The following is a 25,047-nucleotide window of genomic DNA, read 5'->3' as shown; positions in this document are numbered from 1 at the left end:
CTGCTCTGCTTTGAATAGTGCCATGCGATCTTTTACGTCCACCTGAGAGGACAGACTGGGCCTCAGTTTAACATGGTATCTGAAAAACGGCACCTCCAAACAGTGCAGCACTCCCTCAGTACGAGATATCAGCCGAGATTATATGCTCAAATCGCACAGAGTGGGACTTGAACCCACAAACTTCTGACTCAGGCGTGCGTGCTATCATTGAGCCAAGGCTGACATTACCCCTGAGGTTCCATGGTACACACCTATGCAGGCCACAGAGGCAAAAATCATGGATCACCTCCTCTGTGGATACTGCTCAGTCCCTCAGGAGCCCCTCCTGCCCCTCCTCACACACTCCTGGATAGGAAGCAAATAAAAGCTCTCACCCGATAGGCAATTGTTTGTTCATCTTTAGCCGCCAACATCATGGGATCTGTTGCAACTATGTATTTTATTGCTTTGGTCACTGTTTCTCTGATTGTAGCCTCCTAAGCTCCAAATTCCTTTTCTCAACTACTGAAAATCTGAAATCAAGAATCATCGCAGCATCTCCTTTCTTAATTTTTTCCCCAGAACTGTAAAACTGCGGTGGCCTCACCTCCCTTGGTCTTCACTTCCTCCTACAATCCTCAGGCTTTTAACATTCAAGCTTTGTGTCACCAAATTACTCCTGCCTGATTCACCCCAGTCCCATAATGCAGTTCTCCCTGGACTATGATTCGCACACTTCAGTCCCATACGGTAATTCCAATGTGATGCGCACATATACCTTCCTCACTGCAAATCTGAAACTCTCTACCCCTAAAAGACTGTCGATGCTGGGTCAATTGAAATTTTCAAGACTGAGGTCGATAGATTTTTGTTGAGTATGGGTATCAAGGGATATGGAGCAAAGCAGGTCGATGGAGTTGAGGTGCAGCACAGGCTGGAGGAACTGAATGGCCTACTCCTGTTCCTGTGCTATCTCAACCTTGATGGCGTCATGGACTGTGACCTTAACACTTCACTTTGTTCTCTCGTTATGCATTAAAAACAACGATAGGGCTGGATTTTCGGACTTCTGCCACCCCCGTTAGCGCCTCGGAGGGACGGCAGTGGTGGTGGTAAGCACATCCGGGCGTGCAGCCAGCTTCCAGTGCCCCACTGGGACATTCGGTGCCAGGTTCGATGGGGCGTGGAGCATTACAGCCCAGAAGTGGCGAGTCGGTGTGAAACGCCCTTGCTTGCGACATTGGCTTGATTTTTGGCTGCTGCCCGATCAGTAGCACTCTGTAGCGTGCCGTGGTGGGACCACCTGTGAAAGCTGCCATTCCAAGCTGTCGCAGCTGCTGTGAGGTAAGTAATGTCGACCTCAGGTAAGTGTGATTGTTTTTTGGGGGAGGGGGTTTCGCAGTTTATGTTGTAGTGGCATGAGTTATGTATTGGGAATGTTTTTGGTGGGGTTCTTTTCAGGTTTTTTTTCCTCCGAGGCCGGCTGTTTAGCTCGGGATTTTCACTTGCTCAGCAGGCCTAGCGCCCTAATAGAGGTGTGCAATGCCTCCATTAGTGCTCCGTTCCAAATTCCGGGCCCAGCTGATAAATTTTGCGGTGGCAGATGCAATCCATTTGCCGGCGCAAAATTTACCGCTCCGCCCGGGACAATTTAGCAACAGAGACGCGACTGAATTCTCCCCCATAGTCTGACCAAAATACTAACCTGTCTTGTGTCTGCTTTAGATACTGACTGATCCACTGAATATTTCCAGCTTATTTCCTTTTGTCTCTAATATATAAATACGTTGAACTGTTCAATTTTTACATTTTTTTTTAATCCCTTCTCCTCTCCAGTCTTTCACGTATTGCTGCATTGGATCAGCCGGTCACAGGACAACCACGACGGTTATTACGTCTCCCTCCCAGTCTCCCGATCTTTCCTTCACCTCGCACTCACCTCTCAACCGCTCTCAGTCCTTCCCAGCCAGCTTTGCGGCTCCCATCCGAGGCGCCACCTTACCACAAACCATCGTGAATACGATCGCGGCCGGCACGCAGGATACAGAGTGGGGCACACCAACCTCCCTGGAAGGGCAGATGGGATCTGTCTTCGTGTTCCACGAGGCCCTGCAGCCAATGCACGTCAAAGCACTTTTTACTGCAGGTGAGTTTTTTGTCACCATGTTTGATCGGTCAGTCACAGTGTGAAAGGAAGTGTACACAAGGTTGTTCACGCCCATCTGGTTATTGTACGCCCCGAGTGTGTGTGAGTGCCGGGCCCTGTACGTGTACAGTACTCAGCGGGTAAAAGGGAATGTTTCTCCCCCTTCTGGTACTGTACTGCTCGTGTGTTCCTGTGTCAGCTCCTGTACATCTACAGTGCACACTAAGGAAAAAGGAATCTATTGAATTCTGTCTGATATGGGACAGGTCGGTGTGTCTCAGTGTCAGTCATTGTACATGTACTGTGCACAGTGGGTAAAAGGAAACGGTTCACTCCTGTCTGGTACTGCATGACTCTTGTGTGTCAGTATCAGCTCCTGTAAATGTACAGTACACAGCTCCCTTAATCTTCCTGCCTCTTTCTCATGCTTCTTTCTGACTATGTCTTGCTACTCCCTTCCCGACACCCCTTTTGACTCTGTCTATCCCTCACTTTGTTGCAAGCTCTCCTGATGATGCATTCTGGTCATCTGTCTTTCCCTTTTCTGAGTGTCAGCCTTGGCTCACTGGTAGTACTCTAGCCTCTATCAGAAGGTTGTGGATTCAAGCCCCACTTCGGTGACTTGAGCATATAACCTCAGCTGACACTTCAGTGCAGCACCGAGGGAGTGCTGCACTGTTGGAAATGCCTCTCGACCTGTCGGTCCTCTCAGGAGAGAAAAGATCCCGTAACACTATTTGAAGAGGAGCAGGGGAGTTCTCCCGATGTCCTGGCCAACATTGTTCACTCAACCAGCACCACCAAAAACTGGTTGTTTATCTCAGTGCTGTTTGTGAGCCCTTGCTCTGCAAAAAAATTAACTGTTGTGTTTGCCTATAAAACAATAGTGACTACACTTCTAAAGTAATTTGAGGATGTGAATGGTGCTGTATAAATGTAAGTTTGTTCTTTCTTGCCTGCTCGGTGTCTCTTTTGCTGTCTCCCACTCGCTCTGGCTCCTTTTCTGTGTCTTTATCTTTCTGCCTGTCATTATTTCGCTCTGGCTCGCTCGCTCACTTTTCCCTTCTCACCTCTCTGGCTCCCTCTCATTGTGCCTCAGTCCCAACATGTTTCTGTTGTTGTGTTCCTCACACTCATTGTCTTCCTCCTCGCACTTCTCTCCCCCTCTGTCTCCTTCTTTGTCTCTGTCACTCTCATGCTTTGTTTCTCCCTCTCTACATTTTTCTTTTGTGGTCTCTCTGGGGCATGGGGAGAAACAGTGACACTGTCCTGGCCTTTTGCTGGAATTCAGGATGCTAGGTTAATGAGACAAACTCACAGAAAGCACAGCCTCAGGAGAAGTGCAGTGACTCACTTTGTTTCTGTTTGTGATTTGTTCTTTAGGTCCAAACAACCTGTTGCCACTTAAGCCTGACAGTGAGCTGTCAGATCTGAGTAGCAAGCTGCTCCTTCATTACACTCCCAAAGTGAGTATGTTGAACAGGATTATTGTTCTTTTAAATAAAGCTTTGTAATTAATTCAGGAAGGTGCAAATTCCCACAATGGCTTGACTGAGAAAATAAACATACCACTGAGCAACACAGATCTAAAAAAGGCTCGTCCGCGAAGAATGGTCACTTGGAGAGGTGTCACAAGTTGCAACCTCCTGTAGCGCTGCAGCCAAGGTGGGGGGGGGGGTCGGGGGGCCGAGAGAGAGACAGAGGAGAGCCCCATGATGGAGGAACTGGTGAGGATCGGGGCAATGGACCCAGAAGCGTTTAATGGTATACTCCCTGTTTGTGTGCTGGACGTGGCAAATGTTCCTTTAAGACACTCGTATTAGTTACTTGGACATTCATCCATTTTTACGGTTTAATCTCTTTTTTATAGGCCTGCAGAAATCATATTTGCCTAGACCTATCCACAAACCACTTCTATGATGGGAGATTGACCGGGCACAACACTGTCAACTGGGATATTAAGGTGAGTACCAATTCGATAGCAAATGACAGCAAGCTCACACACCGTGCCCATTCCTGAATTCTATTTACATTATCAACAGGAAATGAAGGGAGTTGCTTACCTAGTGGAGAAAAAAGTTGGGATGGCACAACAACACCTGTAAGTCAGTACTGGAACAGTCAGTCCTGTTAGAGACAGTCAGTACTGGGACAGTCAGTCCTGTTAGAGACAGTCAGTACTGGGACAGTCAGTCCTGTTAGAGACAGTCAGTACTGGGACAGCCAGTCCTGTTAGAGACAGTCGGTGCTGGAACAGTCAGTCCTGTTACAGACAGTCAGTACTGGAACAGTCAGTCCTGTTACAGACAGTCAGTACTGGAACAGTCAGTCCTGTTAGAGACAGTCGGTGCTGGAACAGTCAGTCATATTAGAGATAGTCAGTGCAGGGACAGTCTGTCATATTAGAGACAGTCAGTGCTGGGACAGTCAGTCTGTTAGTCGGTGCTGGGCCAGTAGTCCTGTTATACACTATCAGTGCTGGGCCAGTAGTCCTGTCATACACTATCAGTCCTCTGCCAGTAGTCCTGTCATACACGATCAGTACTGGGCCAGTAGTCCTGTTATGCACTATCAGTACTGGGCCAGTAGTCCTGTTATACACTATCAGTGCTGGGCCAGTAGTCCTGTCATACACTATCAGTACTGGGCCAGTAGTCCTGTTATACACAATCAGTACTGGGCCAGTAGTCCTGTCATACACTATCAGTGCTGGGTCAGTAGTCCTGTCATATACTATCAGTGCTGGGCCAGTAGTCCTGTTATACACTATCAGTGCTGGGCCAGTAGTCCTGTCATACACTATCAGTACTGGGACAGCTCATCCTGTTTTAGACAATCTGTGCTAGAACAGTATGAAAAGAGTTGCCTCTAACAGTGCGGTTTCAGTCGGTGGTGGTATGGAGCGATTCTCTGAAGGCTCTCAAGTCCATCGCCATTTTGTATATCAAAAACCTTTAATCATCAACTGATTGTGGATAACATGAGGGCAGATTATTCCTATATTCATTGATAAATTATTTGCCGTTCAGGATGTGATCAGCTGTATGGGGGGGATGGGCACCCTCCTGCTGCTGCTGGAACAAGTGGCATCCAAGAGCGACGATTCAGAGGAGAATCAAGAGACGACTGACCTGGTAGGACCAGAGCTGACGTCTTCGCTGAACTTCCAGGGGATGCTCCTGCCCCTGGGGAAGTCTTCAGGTAAACCCAGTGCGTTTCATTGGGAGGGAGAAGTAGGGCTCAACAGGGAGGCTGGGTGTAATTTTCACTTTTAAAATTCTGCAGTAAACTAGCAGAAATGAAGATCGGTTGGGTCCTATAATGGGCGGGCGATTCGCTCAGTGGATTACCATCAAAGCGAGTATGGTGAAAATGACCCCCCAGGGAGCTTTGTGGTCTTGGGCATCAGTGAGTTGGAGTAGGAGATGGTGTAAGGAGTCCTGATTTCAATATAGGGAGAATTCGGAGAGGTGTTCTGTGAACTACACTGCCTTGTGCATTAAGCCACAGAAACAAAAAAAGATTCTAAATTTGTACGGTTAGTTGGTCTCATCCGAAACAATTTGCCTCAGTTCCCTATGGCTAAAGCGGAGAAAAATCAACCCACGTCCAAGTGCCTCATCACTGTCCAGTGACTTCCGCTGGAAAGCGAATGCGTGTGAGTGTCGGGTGAAGACATCATCCGGCTCAACAGTGGTTGTTAACTTCTCAACACACACTGTTTGGTGCAAGAGTTCTAAAGGGTTGCTGTGCCTGTGGAACTGTTCCCCAACATGTCAGCTCCTTCAGGAGAAAATGCGGGGCAAGTGAGTGGGGGAATGAAAGAAAATACTCGATTATCTCATAGCTCATTCCTCATCTTGGCCAATCAGAGAGTTGCGTTTATGTTGGTTGGTTCCAGGGTGTGTCCCATCGTGCTTCAAGCTGGATTTGTGAAACAGCAGTCAGTATGTCAATTTCCAGATTTTTTTAATAAACTGAATTCAAATTCTCAAACTGCCATGTGGGACTTGAACTAACTCGATGGATTACGAGCCAGTAACCACTACACTACTGCTCTTGATTGCTTTTCGTTGATTTCTGCGAGGGAAGTGTGTGTGTACGGATGTCAGGTTAGGACGGCTGCGTAACCTGGCACCCTCCATGCTTGCACAGGAAAAATGACTCTGAGATCATATCCCAGCAGGTGTCTGTGCCATCAGAGAGGAGGGGAAGAAATGAAAAAAAGGGAAAGCAAAGGAGTGTAAATAAAAATGAGCATGACCTTGCCCCTCTCTATTTCTGTAACCTCCTGCAATCATCCGAGAACTCTGTGTTCTTCGAACTCTAGCCTCTTGTCCATTCACCACCTCATCCCACCATTGGCGGCCGTTCCTTCAGCCACCTAAGGCCCTAAAATTTGGAAATCCCTCCCCATATCTCGACATCTCTCCAGCTCTTCTCATTTAAGGCACTCCTTAAAAGCTAGCTCGTCACCTCTCCTAGTGTCTCCTTCTTTGGCTTGGTGTCAATTTTATGCTCCCATGAAGTGCCTTGGGGCGATATATAAATGCAGGTGGCTGTTGTTGAACAGGAAGTGCCTGCTTAAAAAAAACAATGGCATCATAGATTTCATAGGGTGGATAAAAGGGAACCAGTGGATGTGGTGTACTTGGACTTCCAGAAGGCATTTGACAAGGTGCCACATAAAAGGTTACTGCACAAGAAAGAAGTTCACAGGGTTGGGGGTAATATATTAGCATGGATAGAGGATTGGCTAACTAACGGAAATCAGAAAGTCAGGATAAATGGTTCATTCTCTGGTTGGCAACCAGTAACTAGTGGGGTGCCGCACGGATCAGTGCTGGGACCCCAACTATTTACAATCTATATTAACGACTTGGAAGAAGGGACTGAGTGTAACATAGCCAAGTTTGCTGATGATACAAAGATGGGAGGAAAAGCAATGTGTGAGGAGAACACAAAAAATCTGCAAAAGGATGTAGACAGGCTAAGTGAGTGGGCAAAAATTTGGCAGATGGAGTATAATGTTGGAAAGTGTGAGGTCATGCACTTTGGCAGAAAAAAATCCAAGAGCAAGTTATTTAAATGGAGAAAGATTGCAAAGTGCTGCAGTACAGCAGGACCTGGGGGTGCTTGTGCATGAAACACAAAAGGATAGTATGCAAGTCTAGCAAATGATCAGGAAGGCCAATGGAATCTTGGCCTTTATTGCAAAGGGGGTGGAGTATAAAAGCAGGGAAGTCTTGTTGCAGCTATACGGGGTATTGGTGAGGCCACACCTGGAATACTGTGTGCAGTTTTGGTTTCCATATTTATGAAAAGATATACTTGCTTTGGAGGCAGTTCAGAGAAGGTTCACTAGGTTGATTCCGGAGATGAGGAGGTTGACTTATGAGGAAAGGTTGAGTAGGTTGGGCCTCTACTCATTGGAATTCAGAAGAACAAGAGGTGATCTTATCGAAACATATAAGATTATGAGAGGGCTTGACAAGGTGGATGCAGAGAGGATGGGGGAGACTAGAACTAGAGGGCATGATCTTAGAATAAGGGGTCACCCATTTAAAAAAGAGATGAGGGGAAATTTCTTCTCTCAGAGGGTTGTAAATCTGTGGAATTCACTGCCTCAGAGAGATGGGGAAGCCGGGACATTGAATAAATTTAAGACAGAAATAGACAGTTTCTTAAACGATAAGGGGTTATGGGGAGCGGGCAGGGAAGTGGAGCTGAGTCCATGATCAGATCAGCCATGATCATATTGAATGGCAGAGCAGGCTCGAGGGGCCGACTCCTGCTCCTATTTCTTATGTTCTTATTTTAATGAATGTCAGATTGGCTCAGTTTCATTCAGTAGGTTGTGGGTTCAACCCTCACTGCGGGTCTTGAGTTTCTGGCAGAGCTTCACCCATAGGGAGCATCTATTAGGCATAAGGGTCAGCTCTTTTCAAAGGACTTTACTCCCATAAATGTCCGAAAAAATTCTGCGGGACCCGCAGATCTCTGCGTTCTAATTCACGATTATCGTCTCCTAGCGAATGGAGCTTTGTGCTGCTAAGTGTGAACTCGGAAAGGCACTAATCGGAAAGGAGAGACGGTGGAGTTAGTATACTGTAAGGATGAGATTAAAGGAGCCATCTTCATTCGAACTGTTTTGTGATTTTATTTTATAGAAAGCAAATTGGAGAGGAATAGCGTAGCCGCTTTCTTGCTACTGGTTAAGAACTTAATCCGAAACCATCCCATAAACCAGGAGAATTTCATCCAGTGCAATGGCCCAGCTGTCATAGGTGCCCTGCTACAAAAGGTAAGGCCTCATTGTTGGAAGCAGCCCCTGCTCCACACCTCCAAGCAGGGCTCCAGATTGCCACATGGTTACATTGATGGCTTCCTCTTTTAAAAATGGGGTCTGGGTGTTGCAGTGAGTTAGATGCTGGCCTTTCAACTTGGGGTTTTAAATGCAATCCATGGTGGCTTGAAGATATCTACTTTTTGTAAGAGTCCTTTGTGATGTAGAAAGTCAGTGTACAAAATTCGAATCCCAGTGGCCACAGGCCACAACAGCACACAACTGCCCCCAAATTTGGTCACACTGATGCTGTGAGAGGCATTCTACTGAGGTTGCAACATATGAGCAGGAGTAGGCCATTCAGTCCCTTGAACCAGCTCCACCATTCCATTAGATCATGGCTGATCTCTACTTCAAATCCATTATCCGGCTTTACTCCATATCCCTTAATTCCCTTACCCAATATAAATCTATTGATCTCAGTCTTGAAAATTTGAATTGTACAGCATGCACAGCCTTTTTGGAGCAGAGAGTTCCAGATTTCTACTTTCCTTTGAGTGAAAAGGTGCTCCTAATTTCCCTCCTGAACAGCCTAGCTCTAATTTTGAGATGATTACATAGAATTACATCGAATATACAGCACAGAAACAGGCCATTCATTCCATCCAGTCCATGGCAGTCTTTATACTCCACTCGAGTCGCCTCCCATTCTTCCTCATCTAACTCTATCAGCATAATCCTCTAATCCCTTCTCTCTCATAATTCAACCTGGACTCCTCTTAACTCCATCTATACTATTTGCATCAACCACTCCCTGCAGTTCCACATTCTCACCATCCTTTGGATAAATAAGTTTTTTCTGAATTCCTATTTGATTTCTTGGTAACTACCTTATATTGATGGCCTCTAGTTTTGCTCTTCCCCACAATGGAAACACACTCATTGGCCGGAATCTTGCCGGAGCTCAGAGGACGGGTTTGGTCGTGGGTCCTCTGTCAAAATCAAAGATTGACAGCGGGCGGTATCCCGCTCTGAACCCGCTTCCTTGTTAATTTCCCAAGTGCCGGCTCTGCCTGCAATTTTCAGACCTGGCACGAAGCGGTGGGACAAAAAAATTGAAATATTTAAGAAGTTGTTTAAAGGTATTTAAGCAGCATCTTGCCAGGTCCTAATGATTTTTCCAACTTTTTCACGAGGTTCACATCCCTCAGGGAACACATCAGGTAAGTGGGTTGGGTTCTCAATGACTCCCCATTGCTGTTGACAGCTGCAAAAGCGGCACAAAAGCTACCATTTCACAGCTGTTCAATTTCCAATCTTAGAAGCTGGAACCTTCAGGATTTGGAATACACGTTTCAGCTCTATGGAGGTTTGGAGTGAACTCTCTATCCAGAGCAATCTCTCCACCATTGACAGATTGCTCCTGTCATCTTAACTTCAGCTGACATCTATTCCATCAGCATCAGTGCCCTTGAAAAAATCTCACCTTGGTCCTCAGAATCCCACCACAATCAGCCCCAACACAACATCACCAGGCACACCAGCAACACCAACAACAACACCAATCTTCTCCGCAATCGCCTGATGCTGCTCAGGACGTTGCTGGTTAAAGAGGAAATTAACGCAACAGTAAGGAAGGACATTAGCTTGGATGATGTGGAATCTGTATGGGTGGAGCTACGGAATACCAAAGAGCAGAAAATGCTAGTGGGAGTTGTGTACAGACCACCAAACAGTAGTAGTGAGGACGGGGACAACATCAAACAAGAAATAAGGGATGTGTGCAATAAAGGTACAGCAGTTATCATGGGCGACTTTAATCTACATATTGACTGGGCTAACCAAACTGGTAGCAATGCAGCGGAGGAGGATTTCCTGGAGTGTATTAGGGATGGTTTTCTAGACCAATATGTCGAGGAACTAACTAGAGGGCTGGCCATCCGAGACTGGGTGATGTGTAATGAGAAAGGACTAATTAGCAATCTTGTTGTGCAAGGCCCCTTGGGGAAGAGTGACCATAATATGATAGAATTTTTTATTAAGATGGAGAGTGACACAGTTAATTCAGAGACTAGGGTTCTGAACTTGGGGAAAGGTAACTTCGATGGTATGAGACGTGAATTGGCTAGAATAGACTGGCGAGTGATACTTAAAGGGTACACAGTGGATAGGCAATGGCAAACATTTAAAGATCCCTGTCTGGAGGCAAAAAAAAACGGGGAAGGTGGCTCAACTGTGGCTAACAAGGGAAAATAAGGATAGTGTTAAATCGAAGAAAGAGGCATATAAATTGGCGAGAAAAAGCAGCAAACCTGAGGACTGGGAGAATTTTGTAATATAGCAGAGGAGGACAAAGGGTTTAATTAGGAGGGGGAAAATATAGAGTATGGGAGGAAGCTTGCTGGGAACAGAAAAACTGACTGCAAAAGCTTCTATAGATATGTGAAGAGAAAAAGATTAGTGAAAGCAAATGTAGGTCCCTTGCAGTCAGATTCAGATGAATTTATAATGGGGAACAAAGAAATGGCGGACAAGTTAAACAAATACTTTGGTTCTGTTTTCACAAAGGAAGACACAAATAACCTTCCGGAAATACTAGGGGTACCAAGGGTCCGGTGAGAAGGAGGAACTGAAGGATATCCTTACAAAGCGGGAAATTTATGGGATTGAAGTCCGATAAATCCCCTGGACTTGATAGTCTGCATCCTCGAGTGCTTAAGGAAGTGGTCATAGAAATAGTGGATGCATTGGTGGTCATTTTCCAACAGTCTATCGATTCGGGATCAGTTCCTATGGACTGGAGGGTAGCTAATGTAACACTACTTTTTAAAAAGGAAGGGAGGGAGAAAGTGGGTAATTATAGACCAGTTAGCCTGACATCAGTGATGGGGAAAATGTTGGAATCAATTATTAAAGATGAAATAGCAGCGCATATGGAAAGCAGTGACAGGATCGGTCCAAATCAGCATGGATTTATGAAACGGAAATCATGCTTGACAAATCTTCTGGAATTTTTTGTGGATGTAACTAGTAGAGTGGACAAGGGAGAACCAGTGGATGTAGTGTATTTGGACTTTCAAAAGGCTTTTGACAAGGTCCCACACAAGATATTGATATGCAAAATCAAAGCACATGGTATTGGGAGTAATGTACTGACGTGGATAGCGAACTGGTTGGCAGACAGGAAGCAGAGATTCGGAATAAATGGGTCCTTTTCAGAATGGCAGGCAGTGACTAGTGGAATCCCGCAGGGCTCAGTGCTGGGACCCCAGCTCTTTACAATATACATTAATGATTTCGATGAATGAATTGAGTGTAATATCTTCAAGTTTGCAAATGACATTAAACTGGGTGGCGGTGTGAGCTGTGAGGAGGACGCTAAAAGGCTGCAGGGTGACTTGGACAGGTTAGGTGAGCGGGCAAATGCATGGCAGATGCAGTATAATGTGGATAAATGTGAGGTTATCCACTTTGGTGGATATTATCTGAATGGCGGCAGATTAGGAAAGGGAGAGGTACAACGAGACCTGGGTGTCATGGTTCATCATAAGAACATAAGAACATAAGAATTAGGAACAGGAGTAGGCCATCTAGCCCCTCGAGCCTGCTCCACCATTCAAAAAGATCATGGCTGATCTGGCCGTGGACTCAGCTCCACTTACCCGCCCGCTCCCCGTAACCCTTAATTCCCTTATTGGTATCTATCTATCTGTGACTTGAATACATTCAATGAGCTAGCCTCAACTGCTTCCTTGGGCATAGAATTCCACAGATTCACAACCCTCTGGGAGAAGAAATTCCTTCTCAACTCGGTTTTAAATTGGCTCCCCCGTATTTTGAGGCTGTGCCCCCTAGTTCTAGTCTCCCCGACCAGTGGAAACAATCTCTCTGCCTCTATCTTGTTATTTCATTATTTTAAATGTTTCGATAAGATCACCCCTCATCCTTCTGAACTCCAACGAGTAAAGACCCAGTCTACTCAATCTATCATCATAAGGTAACCCTCTCATCTCCGGAATCAGCCTAGTGAATCGTCTCTGTACCCCCTCCAAAGCTAGTATATCCTTCCTTAAGTAAGGTGACCAAAACTGCACGCAGTACTCCAGGTGCGGCCTCACCAATACCCTGTACAGTTGCAGCAGGACCTCCCTGCTTTTGTACTCCATCCCTCTCGCAATGAAGGCCAACATTCCATTCGCCTTCCTGATTACCTGCAGCATCTGCAAACTAACTTTTTGGGATTCATGCACAAGGACCCCCAGGTCCCTCTGCACCACAGCATGTTGTAATTTCTCCCCATTCAAATAATATTCCCTTTTACTGTTTTTTTTTCCCAAGGTGGATGACCTCACATTTTCCGACATTGTATTCCATCTGCCAAACCTTAGCCCATTCGCTTAACCTATCTAAATCTCTTTGCAGCCTCTCTGTGTCCTCTACACAACCCGTTTTCCCACTAATCTTTGTGTCATCTGCAAATTTTGTTATACTACACTCTGTCCCCTCTTCCAGGTCATCTATGTATATTGTAAACAGTTGTGGTCTCAGCACCGATCCCTGTGGCACACCACTAACCACCGATTTCCAACCCGAAAAGGACCCATTTATCCCGACTCTGCTTTCTGTTAGCCAGCCAATTCTCGATCCATGCTAATACATTTCTTCTGACTCCGCGTACCTTTATCTTTTGCAGTAACCTTTTGTGTGGCACCTTATCGAATGCCTTTTGGAAATCTAAATACACCACATCCATCGGTACACCTCTATCCACCATGCTCATTATATCCTCAAAGAATTCCAGTAAATTAGTTAAACATGATTTCCCCTTCATGAATCCATGTTGCGTCTGCTTGATTGCACTATTCCTATCTAGATATCCCGCTATTTCTTTCTTAGTGATAGTTTCAAGCATTTTCCCCACTACAGATGTTAAACTAACCGGCCTATAGTTACCTGCCTTTTGTCTGCCCCCTTTTTAAAACAGAGGCGTTACATTAGCTGCTTTCGAATCCGATGGTACCTCCCCAGAGTCCAGAGAATTTTGGTAGATTATAACGAATGCATCTGCTATAACTTCCGCCATCTCTTTTAATACCCTGGGATGCATTTCATCAGGACCAGGGGACTTGTCTACCTTGAGTCCCATTAGCCTGTCCAGCACTACCTCCCTAGTGATAGTGATTGTCTCAAGGTCCTCCCTTCCCACATTCCTGTGACCAGCAATTTTTGGCATGGTTTTTGTGTCTTCCACTGTGAAGACCGAAGCAAAATAATTGTTTAAGGTCTCAGCCATTTCCACATTTCCCATTATTAAATCCCCCTTCTCATCTTCTAAGGGACCAACATTTACTTTAGTCACTCTCTTCCGTTTTATATATTTGTAAAAGCTTTTACTATCTGTTTTTATGTTTTGCGCAAGTTTACTTTTGTAATCTATCTTTCCTTTCTTTATTGCTTTCTTAGTCATTCTTTGCTGTCGTGTAAAATTTTCCCAATCTTCTATTTTCCCACTAACCTTGGCCACCTTCTCCGCATTGGTTTTTAATTTGATACTCTCCTTTATTTCCTTGGTTATCCACGGCTGGTTATCTCTTCTCTTACCGCCCTTCTTTTTCACTGGGATATATTTTTGTTGAGCACTATGAAAGAGCTCCTTAAAAGTCCTCCACTGTTCCTCAATTGTGCCACCGTTTAGTCTGTGTTCCCAGTCTACTTTAGCCAACTCTGCCCTCATCCCACTGTAGTCCCCTTTGTTTAAGCATAGTATGCTCATTTGAGACACTACTTCCTCACCCTTAATCTGTATTACAAATTCAACCATACTGTGATCATTCATTCCGAGAGGATCTTTTACAAGGAGATCGTTTATTTTTCGTTAATTTCCTCTTTAACCAGCAACGCAACCCCATCTCCTTTTCCCTTTCTGTCTATCCTTCCTCAATGTTGAATACCCCTGGATGTTGAGTTCCCAGCCTTGGTCACCTTGGAGCCATGTCTCCCTGATGCCAATTGCATCATATCCGTTAACAGCTATCTACGCAGTTAATTCGTCCACCTTATTACGAATGCTCCTTGCATTGAGACACAGAGCCTTCAGGCTTGTCTTTTTAACACACTTTGCCCCTTTAGAATTTCGCTGTAATGTGGCCCTTTTTGCTTTTTGCCTTGGGTTTCTCTGCCCTCCACTTTTACTTGAAATTAATTTGCCATTTATTTGTGTCTTCCTGTAATTTGTTGCACTCTTCTCAGTACTAACTCTCCACCCCTGCTCTCCTCACCGCACCCACCCCCCAAATTTGGTGTCATCCGCAAAGTCAGAAATTCTGTTTTTGATTCCAAAGTCTAAATCATTAATATAAATTGTGACCGTGTTCTTGGTTTTCCCCCCATCAGAGGAACTAGTTTCTCTGCATTTACTCACTTGAACCCTTTAACATTTTAAACACATCTACCAGATCACCTCTCAGTTTTCTATACTCAAGGAACTACAAGCTAAGTTTATGCAACCTGCCTTGATAATTTAACCCTCTAAGGCTAGTATCATTCTAATGATCCCTGTCCCAAGACCGCTCAAAGTGGAGGAGAAGCATTCGGTAAGGCGCTGAACACCTCGAGTCTCTTCACCGAGAGCAAGCGGAGGCCAAGCGCAAACAGCGGAAGTAGCGCACGACAACCCAAGCACCCCAGCCACCCGTCCCTTCAACCAACGTTCCTTCAACCACCGTCTGCCTCATCTGTGACCCAGACTGCAGGTCCCGCATCGGATTCATCAGTCACCTGAGAAGTCATTTTAGTGTGGAAGCAAGTCATCCTCTACTCCGAGGGACTGCCTAAGAAGAAGAAGAATGAATCTGCAAACATGGGTTGAAGCTGAGACACATTTGCAAGGAAACCTGTAGAGGGAGCTTTACGCTGTATCTAACCCGTGCTATACCTGTCCTGGGGTGTTTAATGGGATAGCATAGAGGGAGCTTAACTCAATATCTGACCTATGCTGAAGCTGATCTGGTGTGTTTGATGGGACACTGCAAATGAGCTTTGCTCTGTATCTAACCCGTGCTGTGCCTGCCTGGGAATGTTTGATGGGACAGTGTTGAGGGATATATTCCTCACCTTCAGGAGCACAAAATTAACATACAAACAAGTTTTTCTTTTAAAAGGTGATGCCCTGTTTATGTTTGATTGGAACAGTTTTAGCCACACAATCTGAGTTTGTTCAAACTGCCATCCATCCTGCAATGCTACACTTTGTACATGAAAAAAAGTGAATGTTCCCTCTGTAGGGATTTGGGGACGGAAGCGAATGTCTCTGTAAGAGCAGCATCACGGAAAAGTTAATCAGTGTAAACTTCAAATGACTGTAAGGGATGTGACTTCCTTTCTGGTTAACGAGGTTGCATTAAACTTAATAAGGTCTCATTACAGTTAATGAGTTTCATTGAACTTAACAAAGTTGTTTTGTCAGATGTCACTATCTTGGAGTAAACATTTTCTATAAACTTGTTAGTTTTAACTACATTTGCAGACATTTAGTGGGTGCCAATTCCTGCTCAATTAGAGCTGGAGTAATTATTCTTAATTTATCTTAGAAGCACAGACCACAAGAGTAAAGTAATAAAGTGGAATTTACACAAAGGTTCGGCCACAATTTGTGTAACCCATTACAGAAAGGGCAGTAAAACCATAGAGAGCGTACAGCATAGACTCACCAGGATGATGCCAGGGATGGGAAACTTGGAGCAACACGCGCTATGCCTTAACTGTGCACTACTCCAGGATCATCCAGGAGAGCAAAGTTAATCCTTGGCTTCTTTTCTCCACTATCAACCGCCTCCTTAAAGCCCTTTCCTTTGCCTCATCCACCCTCACCTCCAACCATTCGTGTGAAGAGCTCATGGACTTCTTTATCATGAAGATTGAGACCATCTGTTCACCTGCCTCTGCTGCTTCACCCCCCCCCATCCCTTTTGCCCACCAAGCCAAGCCTCTCGCGACACTTCCCCCTGCCCTAGCCTTGAACCCACGTCCCTCTCCAGGTTCTCCCCACCACACTCCAGTTCCTCTTCAAGCTATCCTGTAAGTGGCAATTTGACCCCATTCCTACTAAACTGCTGGCTATCCAACTTAATTTCCTGGATTCCATACTATCTAACATTGTAAATCGTTCCAATTGCTCAGGTATTGTCCCCCTCCTTTGAGATCGTAATATTTAACAGGACTAGCGACATCTTGATAGGGATTGATACCAAAAGTGGGTAAAGAGTTATGGAATGCCTATGGATTAGTCCAGCTAGAAATAGTATCAATGAATTGAGATCATAAGCATTGGTTGAGAGAGACTTCTTAAGGGTCGAGTCATTGAAAGTTGGCATGCAGGTGCAGCAGGCAGTGAAGAAGGCAAATGGCATGTTGGCCTTCATAGCGAAGGGATTTGAGTATAGGAGCAGGGAGGTCTTACTGCAATTGTACAGGGCCTTGGTGAGGCCTCACCTGGAATATTGTGTTCAGTTTTGGTCTCCTAATCTGAGGAAGGATATTCTTGCTATTGAGGGAGTGCAGTGAAAATTCACCAGACTGATTTCAGGGATGGCTGGACTGACATATGAGGAGAGACTGGATCAACTGGGCCTTTTTTACACTGGAGTTTAGAAGGATGAGAGGGGATCTCATAGAAACGTATAAGATTCTGACGGGACGGGACAGGTTAAATGCGGGAAGAATATTCCCGATGTTGGGGAAGTCCAGAACCAGGGGATACAGGATAAGGGGTAGGCCATTTAGGTCTGAGATGAGGAGAAATTTCTTCACGCAGAGAGTTGTTAACCTGTGGAATTCCCTGCTGCAGAGAGTTGTTGATGCCAGTTCATTGGATATATTCAAGAGGGAGTTAGATATGGCCCTTACGGCTAAAGGGATCAAGGGGTATGGAGAGAAAGCAGGAAAGGGGTACTGAGGTGAATGATCAGCCATGATCTTATTGAATGGAAGTGCAGGCTCGAAGGACCGAATGGCCTACTCCTGCACCTATTTTCTATGTTTCTATGTAATATGAGAATCTTCTGCAGCAAAGCATCTTCTTTGATGTCAAGTGCTGGTCGTATGTGGAACATTTAATCTTTAATAAATCTGCAATCCTTTATGACCCATTATTAATATCAGCACAGGATTGCATCTTTTTGTCTATATGTTATTACAAAATTCACATTCCTGATAGCCACTCTGTCTCTTTATGGCTCAGTGGCAGCACTCTCGCTTCTGAGTTGGAAGGGCATGGGTTCAAGTCCTGCTTTAGACACTTGAACACAAGGTCTAGGCTGACACCTCAGTGCAGTACTGAGGCAGTGCTGTACTCTCGGTGGTGCCATCTTTCATATGAAACATTAAGCCGACGCCCTCGCTGCCTTCCCCATGGGCATGGCACTATTTGAAGAAGAGCAGGGTAATCCTGGCTAATATTTATCCCTCAAAAAACCATCACTAAAAATAGATTATCAGGTCATTTGTTTGAGAGATCTTGCTGGGCACAATTGCTGCATTTTCTGTATTACAACACTTCAAAAGTACTTAATTTACTGCAGAGCACTATGAGATGTCCTGACATCATGAAAGATGCTATATAAATGTAAGTCTTTCTTTGACATAGGTTCCGAGCCATAGAGTGGATATGAATGTACTAATGGCCTGTCAGTTCCTAATGGAGCAGGCTGCTAGTGAAGGTAATAACCTCCTACTCCACTACATGTACCAGTATCTGCTCTTCGACTTCCGCATCTGGAGCCACAGTGACTTCGCCGTTCGGTTGGGTAAGGCTTCGCATTTTTATTTAGAAAACCTTTTACTGGTCCGCGAAACTCAGTCTGTGCATGAGGGAGAAAGATTTGGGGGAGGAGGAAGGGAGAGGAATAAATCAAGTCCGTACTGAAAATGGTCCAGCCCCCAAAAAATGATAATGTACTCACCGAGTCGATGCCCACTGAAAGTCTTTGGAATTTGGGCTCTGTCCCTGGCCCGTTGATCTCCTGTGTGGTCATGTACTGAGCTGCCAGAACGTGCCTGACCCAATCTAAATCTTCCCTCCCCTCTGATGGTGGTAAAAATTAAAACAAAGAGTAAATTTAAAATGGCAAATTCCCAACCTTACAGAAGATTTTCAGAAAAGTTAAAATGAAGTTTAGTGTCTGCAAACCAGGATGACCAAGGGTTGGAATGGGATAGGATGGAATGCAATGGTATGACAAGGCCAGCATTTATTGCCCATCAAAGGTTTGATGCAACTGAGTAGCTTCCTGGGCCACTTCAGAGGCAAGTTAAAAGTCAGCCATGTTTGTTTGGGACTCGAGTCACATAACCAGGTAAGGACAGTAGATTTCTTTCCCTAAAGGACATTAGTGAACCAGATTATGAAAATCCAGCAACTTCATGGTCATTTTTACTGATAATCTTTTATTACCAAAATTCAAATTCTGAAATTGCCATGGTGGGATTTGAACTCATGTTTTCAGGTTTCTTAGTGCATGTCACTGGATTATTAATCCAGTAACGTAACCACTACAACTACCATACCCCAGTTTGGTCTGAAGCATGTTGTTGGGGAAGCGTTATTGGCTGTGCTTTGTCTGACCTATTTGATGCTGATAATATGCCTGAAATGGAAAGTGTTCCATTCTCCAGCGCTAACATCTCTCACCCTGATGAGAATAAATTGCTGTCTTACTCTCTGTTTTAAAAAATTCAATCTTGGGATATGGATGTCATTGGAAAGGCTGGCTTTCAGTGCCCATCCCTAGTTGCCCTGAAGGTGGCCTTCTGTAAAGTTCACCTGAAGTCTCTGCGCATCAAAAAGCTCCTGTTCCTGGTAATTTGAGATTAGCGATAGGATGTGTGATTAGGTTGAAAGTTGACTGCCTGATTCCCTTTACACTCACAGGGCACATACAGTACTTCTCCACAATTATCAAAGATCACAAGCAGCGCATCAGAAGGAAGTATGGCGTGCAGTACATACTTGACTCCATACGGACACATTATGGGTGAGTGGGAAGGGTTACTGTGTGAGCCATTGGGTTGAAGGCAGTGAATATCTACTGTTCAATTACTGGTTTTTCAACAGGGTAGGGATTAGTTACTGTTACTGTATTGAGTTACCGGTTATACATAGGTAAGAGTTACTCACTGTGTAACTGTGCAGAATTACTGTTTATTCAGCACAGTAATGGTTACTTGCTGAGTAACTACAGAGTTGCTGTTTACTCAGCAGGGTACGGGTAAGTAACTGTACAGAGTTTTAAAAAAATTATTGGATGTGGGTGTCACTGGCATGGCTGGCATTTATTGCCAATCTCTAGTTGGTAGTGGCCTGCCTTTTTGTATCACTGCTAGTGGTTTGATACAACTGAGTGAACTGGCCCAGCAAGTCAGAGAGCAGCAAAACGTCAACCATGTTGGTACAGACTGATGTCACATATAGGCCAGACCAGGTAAGAGCAACAGGTTTCCTTTCATAAAGGGAGTTTGGTGCTGTTTGTTCAGGACATTGAATAAAAACCAAGCTACCAAGAAACCAAGTGTGATGTTGGAATTACCGTGTTTGAGGGATGGAGCAACTTCATGGTCACTTTCATTATTTGCTCCTTCTCAGTGCACAGAAGGATAACCAGATCACAGCTGATGTTAAAACAGTTCAACTGTCACTCTTCAACATGGTGAAAGAGTTCATCACTAAAGCAGTTTCAACAGAGGAGTTGCACAACATCATCTCCTACATGGCGACAGTGAACGATGATGATCAGGTAAGGCGCTTGGTGCAACTGCTATTCAGAATTCATCCAGAAGGGTTACTGATAGATAAACGTGTGACCCCCCCCATGACAAGTCAACCCTTCCATGATATCGGAACCAGATTGGTGAGGAAACTCATTGTCCCTTTCCCCATCCATTTGTAACTCGTCTTTATGCTGTTTGTTATTGTGTTCAAACTCAACCAAGATGAATTTGTTCTGCCCAAGCATAATGGGAGGAGGTTAACTTGTAAGAATGAGGAAAGTCCCATACCAATTCATGCCCTTTCCAAAACCCATCCAATTCTTATCACACCATCTCCCATTCCAACTTTTTTTTTAACCTGGACCTCAAAATTGTTGTCATGCTCAACAGCTACAAAACAACTTGCATTTATATAGCACCTTTAATGTAGGAAAATGTCTCGAAGTGCTTCACAAGTGCTTATTGGATGGAAATTTTAATGAGAGTCTTAAACTGGAGAGGTGGAGGTTCAGTTGGAATTCCAGAGCTAAGGGCCTAGACTGCTGAGAGCATGACCGGGAGATGAAGGGTCTGAGGGTGCTGCGCAAGAGGCCACAGTTGGAGGAATGCAGAGTTCTTCGAGGGTTGTAGGGCTGGAGGAGATTAGAGGTCGAGAGGAGCAAGGATATGGAGGGATTTGAACAAGTAAGAAAATAATTTTAAATTCTAGGATTTGGTGGACCAGGAGCCAAAGTACATCAGCCAGCACAGTGGGATGATGCATGAGCATGCTGTGGTGAGGTTAGGATATCGGCAGCAGAGTTTTGCAGTCTTACCTTCACCCTACAAGCTTCTAAAATCTGAGTTTGGTGTCATCTAGCTGCGACTAGATTTACCTCATCCTCTATCCTAATCTTTTCAATGTTACACGCTGCTCTTAAACAGAAATGAATCAAATTTATTGCATTTATGTAACACAAAGAGCCTTCACAACCAATGTTTTTTTTTAAAGTTCAGTAGCTGTTGTTATGTTGGTAAGCACTCCAGCCATTTTACTCACAGGAAGATCCCACAAACTGCAAATGAATGAATAAATGAAAAGATAATGCATCTTTTTTGGTGGTGTTGGTTGAGCAAAACCAATAGGACTCCTTGCTCTTTGTCAAATGTTGCCATGGGATCCTCTAATTCCTCTTGAAATGGGATGATAGCGAGATCAAAATCTCAATGGAAAAGTTTACTGCTGTTTTGACCCAGGCCTTGGAATAGATAGCCAAAGTTCCCACCAGAAACAGGTAGGAGCCTCATTACAATATGGCCCATTGGGACCTCGATGCAACTTGTGTGGTTAAACATCCAAAGCAAGCACCACCCATAACAGAACGTGGCCAAACCAACCTTCCTTAAAGGGGATCATTGGAGGCCGTTGAAAATTGAGTTCTGTATGGCATTGGAAGGTATTTTGTGGGGCCAGCATGAGCATCATAGCTCCTCCTCTGGTGCCAAGAGAAAGCTTCCATCCACTTACTCAACTTCTGCGCTTATCCCTCCCTCCCCCCGCCCCCTACACAACCCAACTATTCATTCTGACCATCCCCTTTCAGTTCGATCTGCCAGATGGCCCATCAGAACTCCTGCCTTCCAGTAGGCGAGCTGCTTAGCAATGCTGGAAACACGCGGGAAGCTTACCTGTAAAAATTTAAATCAGCTCCGACCATGAAAATGCCTCTTATTGGCAACATCGGTCAGATGCCACAATTGCTCTGACAACGCATCGTATGCTACACATCAAAATCACCTGTGGGATGTTCATTTTAAGACAGTGTAGCATTCCCTCAGTACTGCAGTGATGTGCCAGCCTGGATTGTGTACTCAAGTCCAGGAGTGGGACTTGAACTCACGACCTTCAGACTCGGATGTAAGAGTGCAACCACTGAGCCAAGGCTGACACTTACAAGTCCTTTCCTTGGACAATCAAATGCTGAGGGTTGAGTTTGTGATATGATCCACTGATGGCTGTTCCTCATGATGGATAGTCATTTTCTTTGGCTTCCTATGTCCTGAGCCTCACCGAATAAAAGTTCTCTGTTTTTCTCAGCTTTGTGGTATTCTGGACGTGTTACTCAGTCTGTTGAAGGGAGGTCCTTCTCGAGACCAGCTCTATACCTTGCTGTTTGACTCTGGCAATGTGGAGGTGTTCTACTCATTGATCCTGCAGAAGAAGTATTCGGATGAAGTGCGTGAGAAAATCTTTAGGGTGAGTTGTTCTGGGCAAATCTGCCTACCCTTAAAATAGGAACATAGGAATTGCTGGATGAAAAAACACCACGGTCCATCTAGTTTTTCTTCTCCCATCCTGGTAGTCACATGATACAACGATAATGGAGTTGTTGACTTATCATATCAATCAATCTCTTTCAATTAGCCTACAACAGACCCATGCAGGAGACAAGGAAAATTCCAGGTGGCGGATAGCTTCGGGAACCAGACATTCCTCCCAAACATCCTCCACTTGCCACACGCAAATAGGGTTCTATAGCCTGGTGGTTACAGAATTAAATAAAAATTATAACACTGAAACAGGTCATTCGGTCTGACCAGTTCTGACGAAAGGTCATCAACTTGAAACATTGACTCTGTTTCTCTCGCCACAGATGCTGCCTGACCTGCTGAGTATTTCCAGCATTTTCTGTTTATATTTCAGATTTCCAGTATCCATGGTATTTTGCCTTTGCAATACGTGTTGATGTTTATCCTCGAGGCAAGCAGTAGTCCTAATCCCAATATACCCACTGTATTCCCAAACCCCTTCATGCCCATTTCAAATCAATCTTAAATGACTGCTGGGCTTGCAGGTCAGAGGTTGTGAGTTGAAATCCCACCATGTTAAACTGCGAAACTGAACTGAATAAATTTGGTAGTTTGTGGGCTGGCACCAGGAAAACAAAATGACTGTAAAAGTTGCTGGATTGTTCTAGTAACATCACTCAAAGAAAGGAATCAGCCACCATTAGCTGGTGTTAGCAGTATAACGGATCCCAGTCCAAACTACCTGGTTCACTTCTTCGGGGCTAATTTTCACTTTCACTGCCTGGACAGAGCAAATTACCTGTCAGTTGTAGAACCTGCCCGATAGTCCATTCCGCTTGATTACAGTAGGATGAAAACTGGCTGGGTCCTACAACACGGCGCATGACCTGCTACATGTAAGAAATCATTGGTTTAAGAAGAGCCCTTACAGGTTAGATGGTCCTGTCCGCATTCTACCCCAGGCCCACCCCTAAAAAGAGAGTAAAAAAGATATCGGAAGAGATTTTAGCACAGACGGTGGAGAGAAGAGCTGTTCACACATGCTAGCCCTCTCTCCGACTGGGGCCGATACCAGCTGCTTGTTATGGTCCTATGTCTACTACGTCTATCCTGATTGTGTGTTGTATTTGATTATATTTGAACTACCGCTCCTTAATAAAATGACCTATGACTCCTAAGACTCTTTTGGGTAATCTGTGTGTGACATATGATCCAAATCTTGCATACATCAGATTACCCCTTAGTGTTCTCAGGGCAACTAGGGATGGGCAATAAATATTGCCAGTGTTGCCTGCATCCCAAGAATTAATTATATATATATATTTTTAAATGGCCAGGACCGTCCTCTGAACTGCTCTCACTCCGCTGGCGTTACTTTGTTAGAAAAGTAACTCCTCATGTGGCGGAAACTCCATTCACTCACGTAATCAATGGGTTTCCGCCGGCCTTCCGATGAAGTAACGCTATGTTGAGGTACAGATCAGCCATGATCGAATTGAATGTCGGAACAGGCTCAAGGGGCTGAATGGCCCTATCATTTGTGCTGATTTAGAGGCATTGGGGGTATGAAGTTATCTTGGTCGGCAGCACAGAACAAGTGATAGAGACTGCGGCTTGTTTTACATTCTGCTGGATTGAAAATAATTGACTTTTTTCTTGATTTCCTGGCCAGCTAATGTCCAAGATGTTGAAGTACGAGAAAGTTCACGAGAGAAGTAAGCTGCGACTGAAACTGAAGGATATTGGGTACCAGGGTCTGACCTCCTTCCTGAATGAATTTCCTGCCTCGATGTCACTCATTCGGTGCCTCTCAGAGCAAGTGCTGTGCTCAGGTAAGTACCTGATGTCACCCCAACACGCTGCCGAGTGATTTATTGCCATTTGAGCCCTGAGTAGAGGAGTTCACAGAGTTGCCTTTCCCTTTATATTTGCCTAGCATCGCTTGAAACTGCTAATTTTTTGCACACCCTCCGATTACAGTTGCTGCCCAGATTTACCAGAATGTGTTCTGAGACTTAGAGGTCAGATTATGAGGACAGGTTGCGTAATCTTGATTTGTATTCCCTTTAGTATAGGAGATTGAGGGGTAATCTGATCAAAGTGTTTAAAATGTTAAAAGGATTTGATAAAAACCTTACAACCAATGAAGTACTTTTTGAGGTGCAGTCACTGTTGTAATGTGGGAAATTCAGCAGCCAATTTGTGCACAGCAAGATCCCACAAACAGCTATGAGATAATGAGCAGATAATCTGTTTTTCAGTGACATTAAAACAGAAAATGCTGGAAATACTCAGCAGGTCAGGCAACATCTGTGGAGAGAGAAACAGAGTCTCCACAGATGCTGCCTGACCTACTGAGTATTTCCAGCATTTTCTGTTTTTATTTCAGATTACCAGCATCTTTTTACTGATAATGGTTATGGGATAAATATTGGCCAGGACACCCGGGAGAACTCTCCTGCTCTTGTTCGATTAGTGCTGTGCAATCGTTTACATCCTCGTGAAAGGGTAGTCTTTGTTTAATGTCTCATCCGAAATACGATTTTCATTGGTAAAGAAGATTAATTTTCCCTCTCTCTGTTTT

The 25,047-nt window shown here is 44.7% G+C and overlaps 1 protein-coding gene across 2 annotated transcripts in view; it reads left to right on the top strand.

Moving 5' to 3' along the window:
- Window positions 1-25,047, top strand: part of nbeal2 (neurobeachin-like 2) — a 333,823-nt gene that overhangs the window by 202,552 nt on the left and 106,224 nt on the right. For both annotated transcript variants that reach the window (XM_070894760.1, XM_070894755.1), the window contains 10 exons: window positions 1,816-2,125; window positions 3,509-3,591; window positions 3,996-4,088; window positions 5,155-5,326; window positions 8,296-8,429; window positions 18,055-18,214; window positions 19,339-19,441; window positions 20,050-20,200; window positions 22,252-22,410; window positions 24,136-24,295. In XM_070894760.1, coding sequence (XP_070750861.1) covers window positions 1,816-2,125; window positions 3,509-3,591; window positions 3,996-4,088; window positions 5,155-5,326; window positions 8,296-8,429; window positions 18,055-18,214; window positions 19,339-19,441; window positions 20,050-20,200; window positions 22,252-22,410; window positions 24,136-24,295 — 1,525 coding nt within the window. The remainder of the gene's footprint in view (window positions 1-1,815; window positions 2,126-3,508; window positions 3,592-3,995; window positions 4,089-5,154; window positions 5,327-8,295; window positions 8,430-18,054; window positions 18,215-19,338; window positions 19,442-20,049; window positions 20,201-22,251; window positions 22,411-24,135; window positions 24,296-25,047) is intronic.

This window comes from Pristiophorus japonicus, chromosome 1 (assembly GCF_044704955.1).
Source record: "Pristiophorus japonicus isolate sPriJap1 chromosome 1, sPriJap1.hap1, whole genome shotgun sequence".
Classification (NCBI taxonomy): domain Eukaryota; kingdom Metazoa; phylum Chordata; class Chondrichthyes; family Pristiophoridae; genus Pristiophorus; species Pristiophorus japonicus.
Note: the sequence above shows the minus strand (reverse complement) of the source record. Positions and strands in the feature narration are given on the sequence as shown.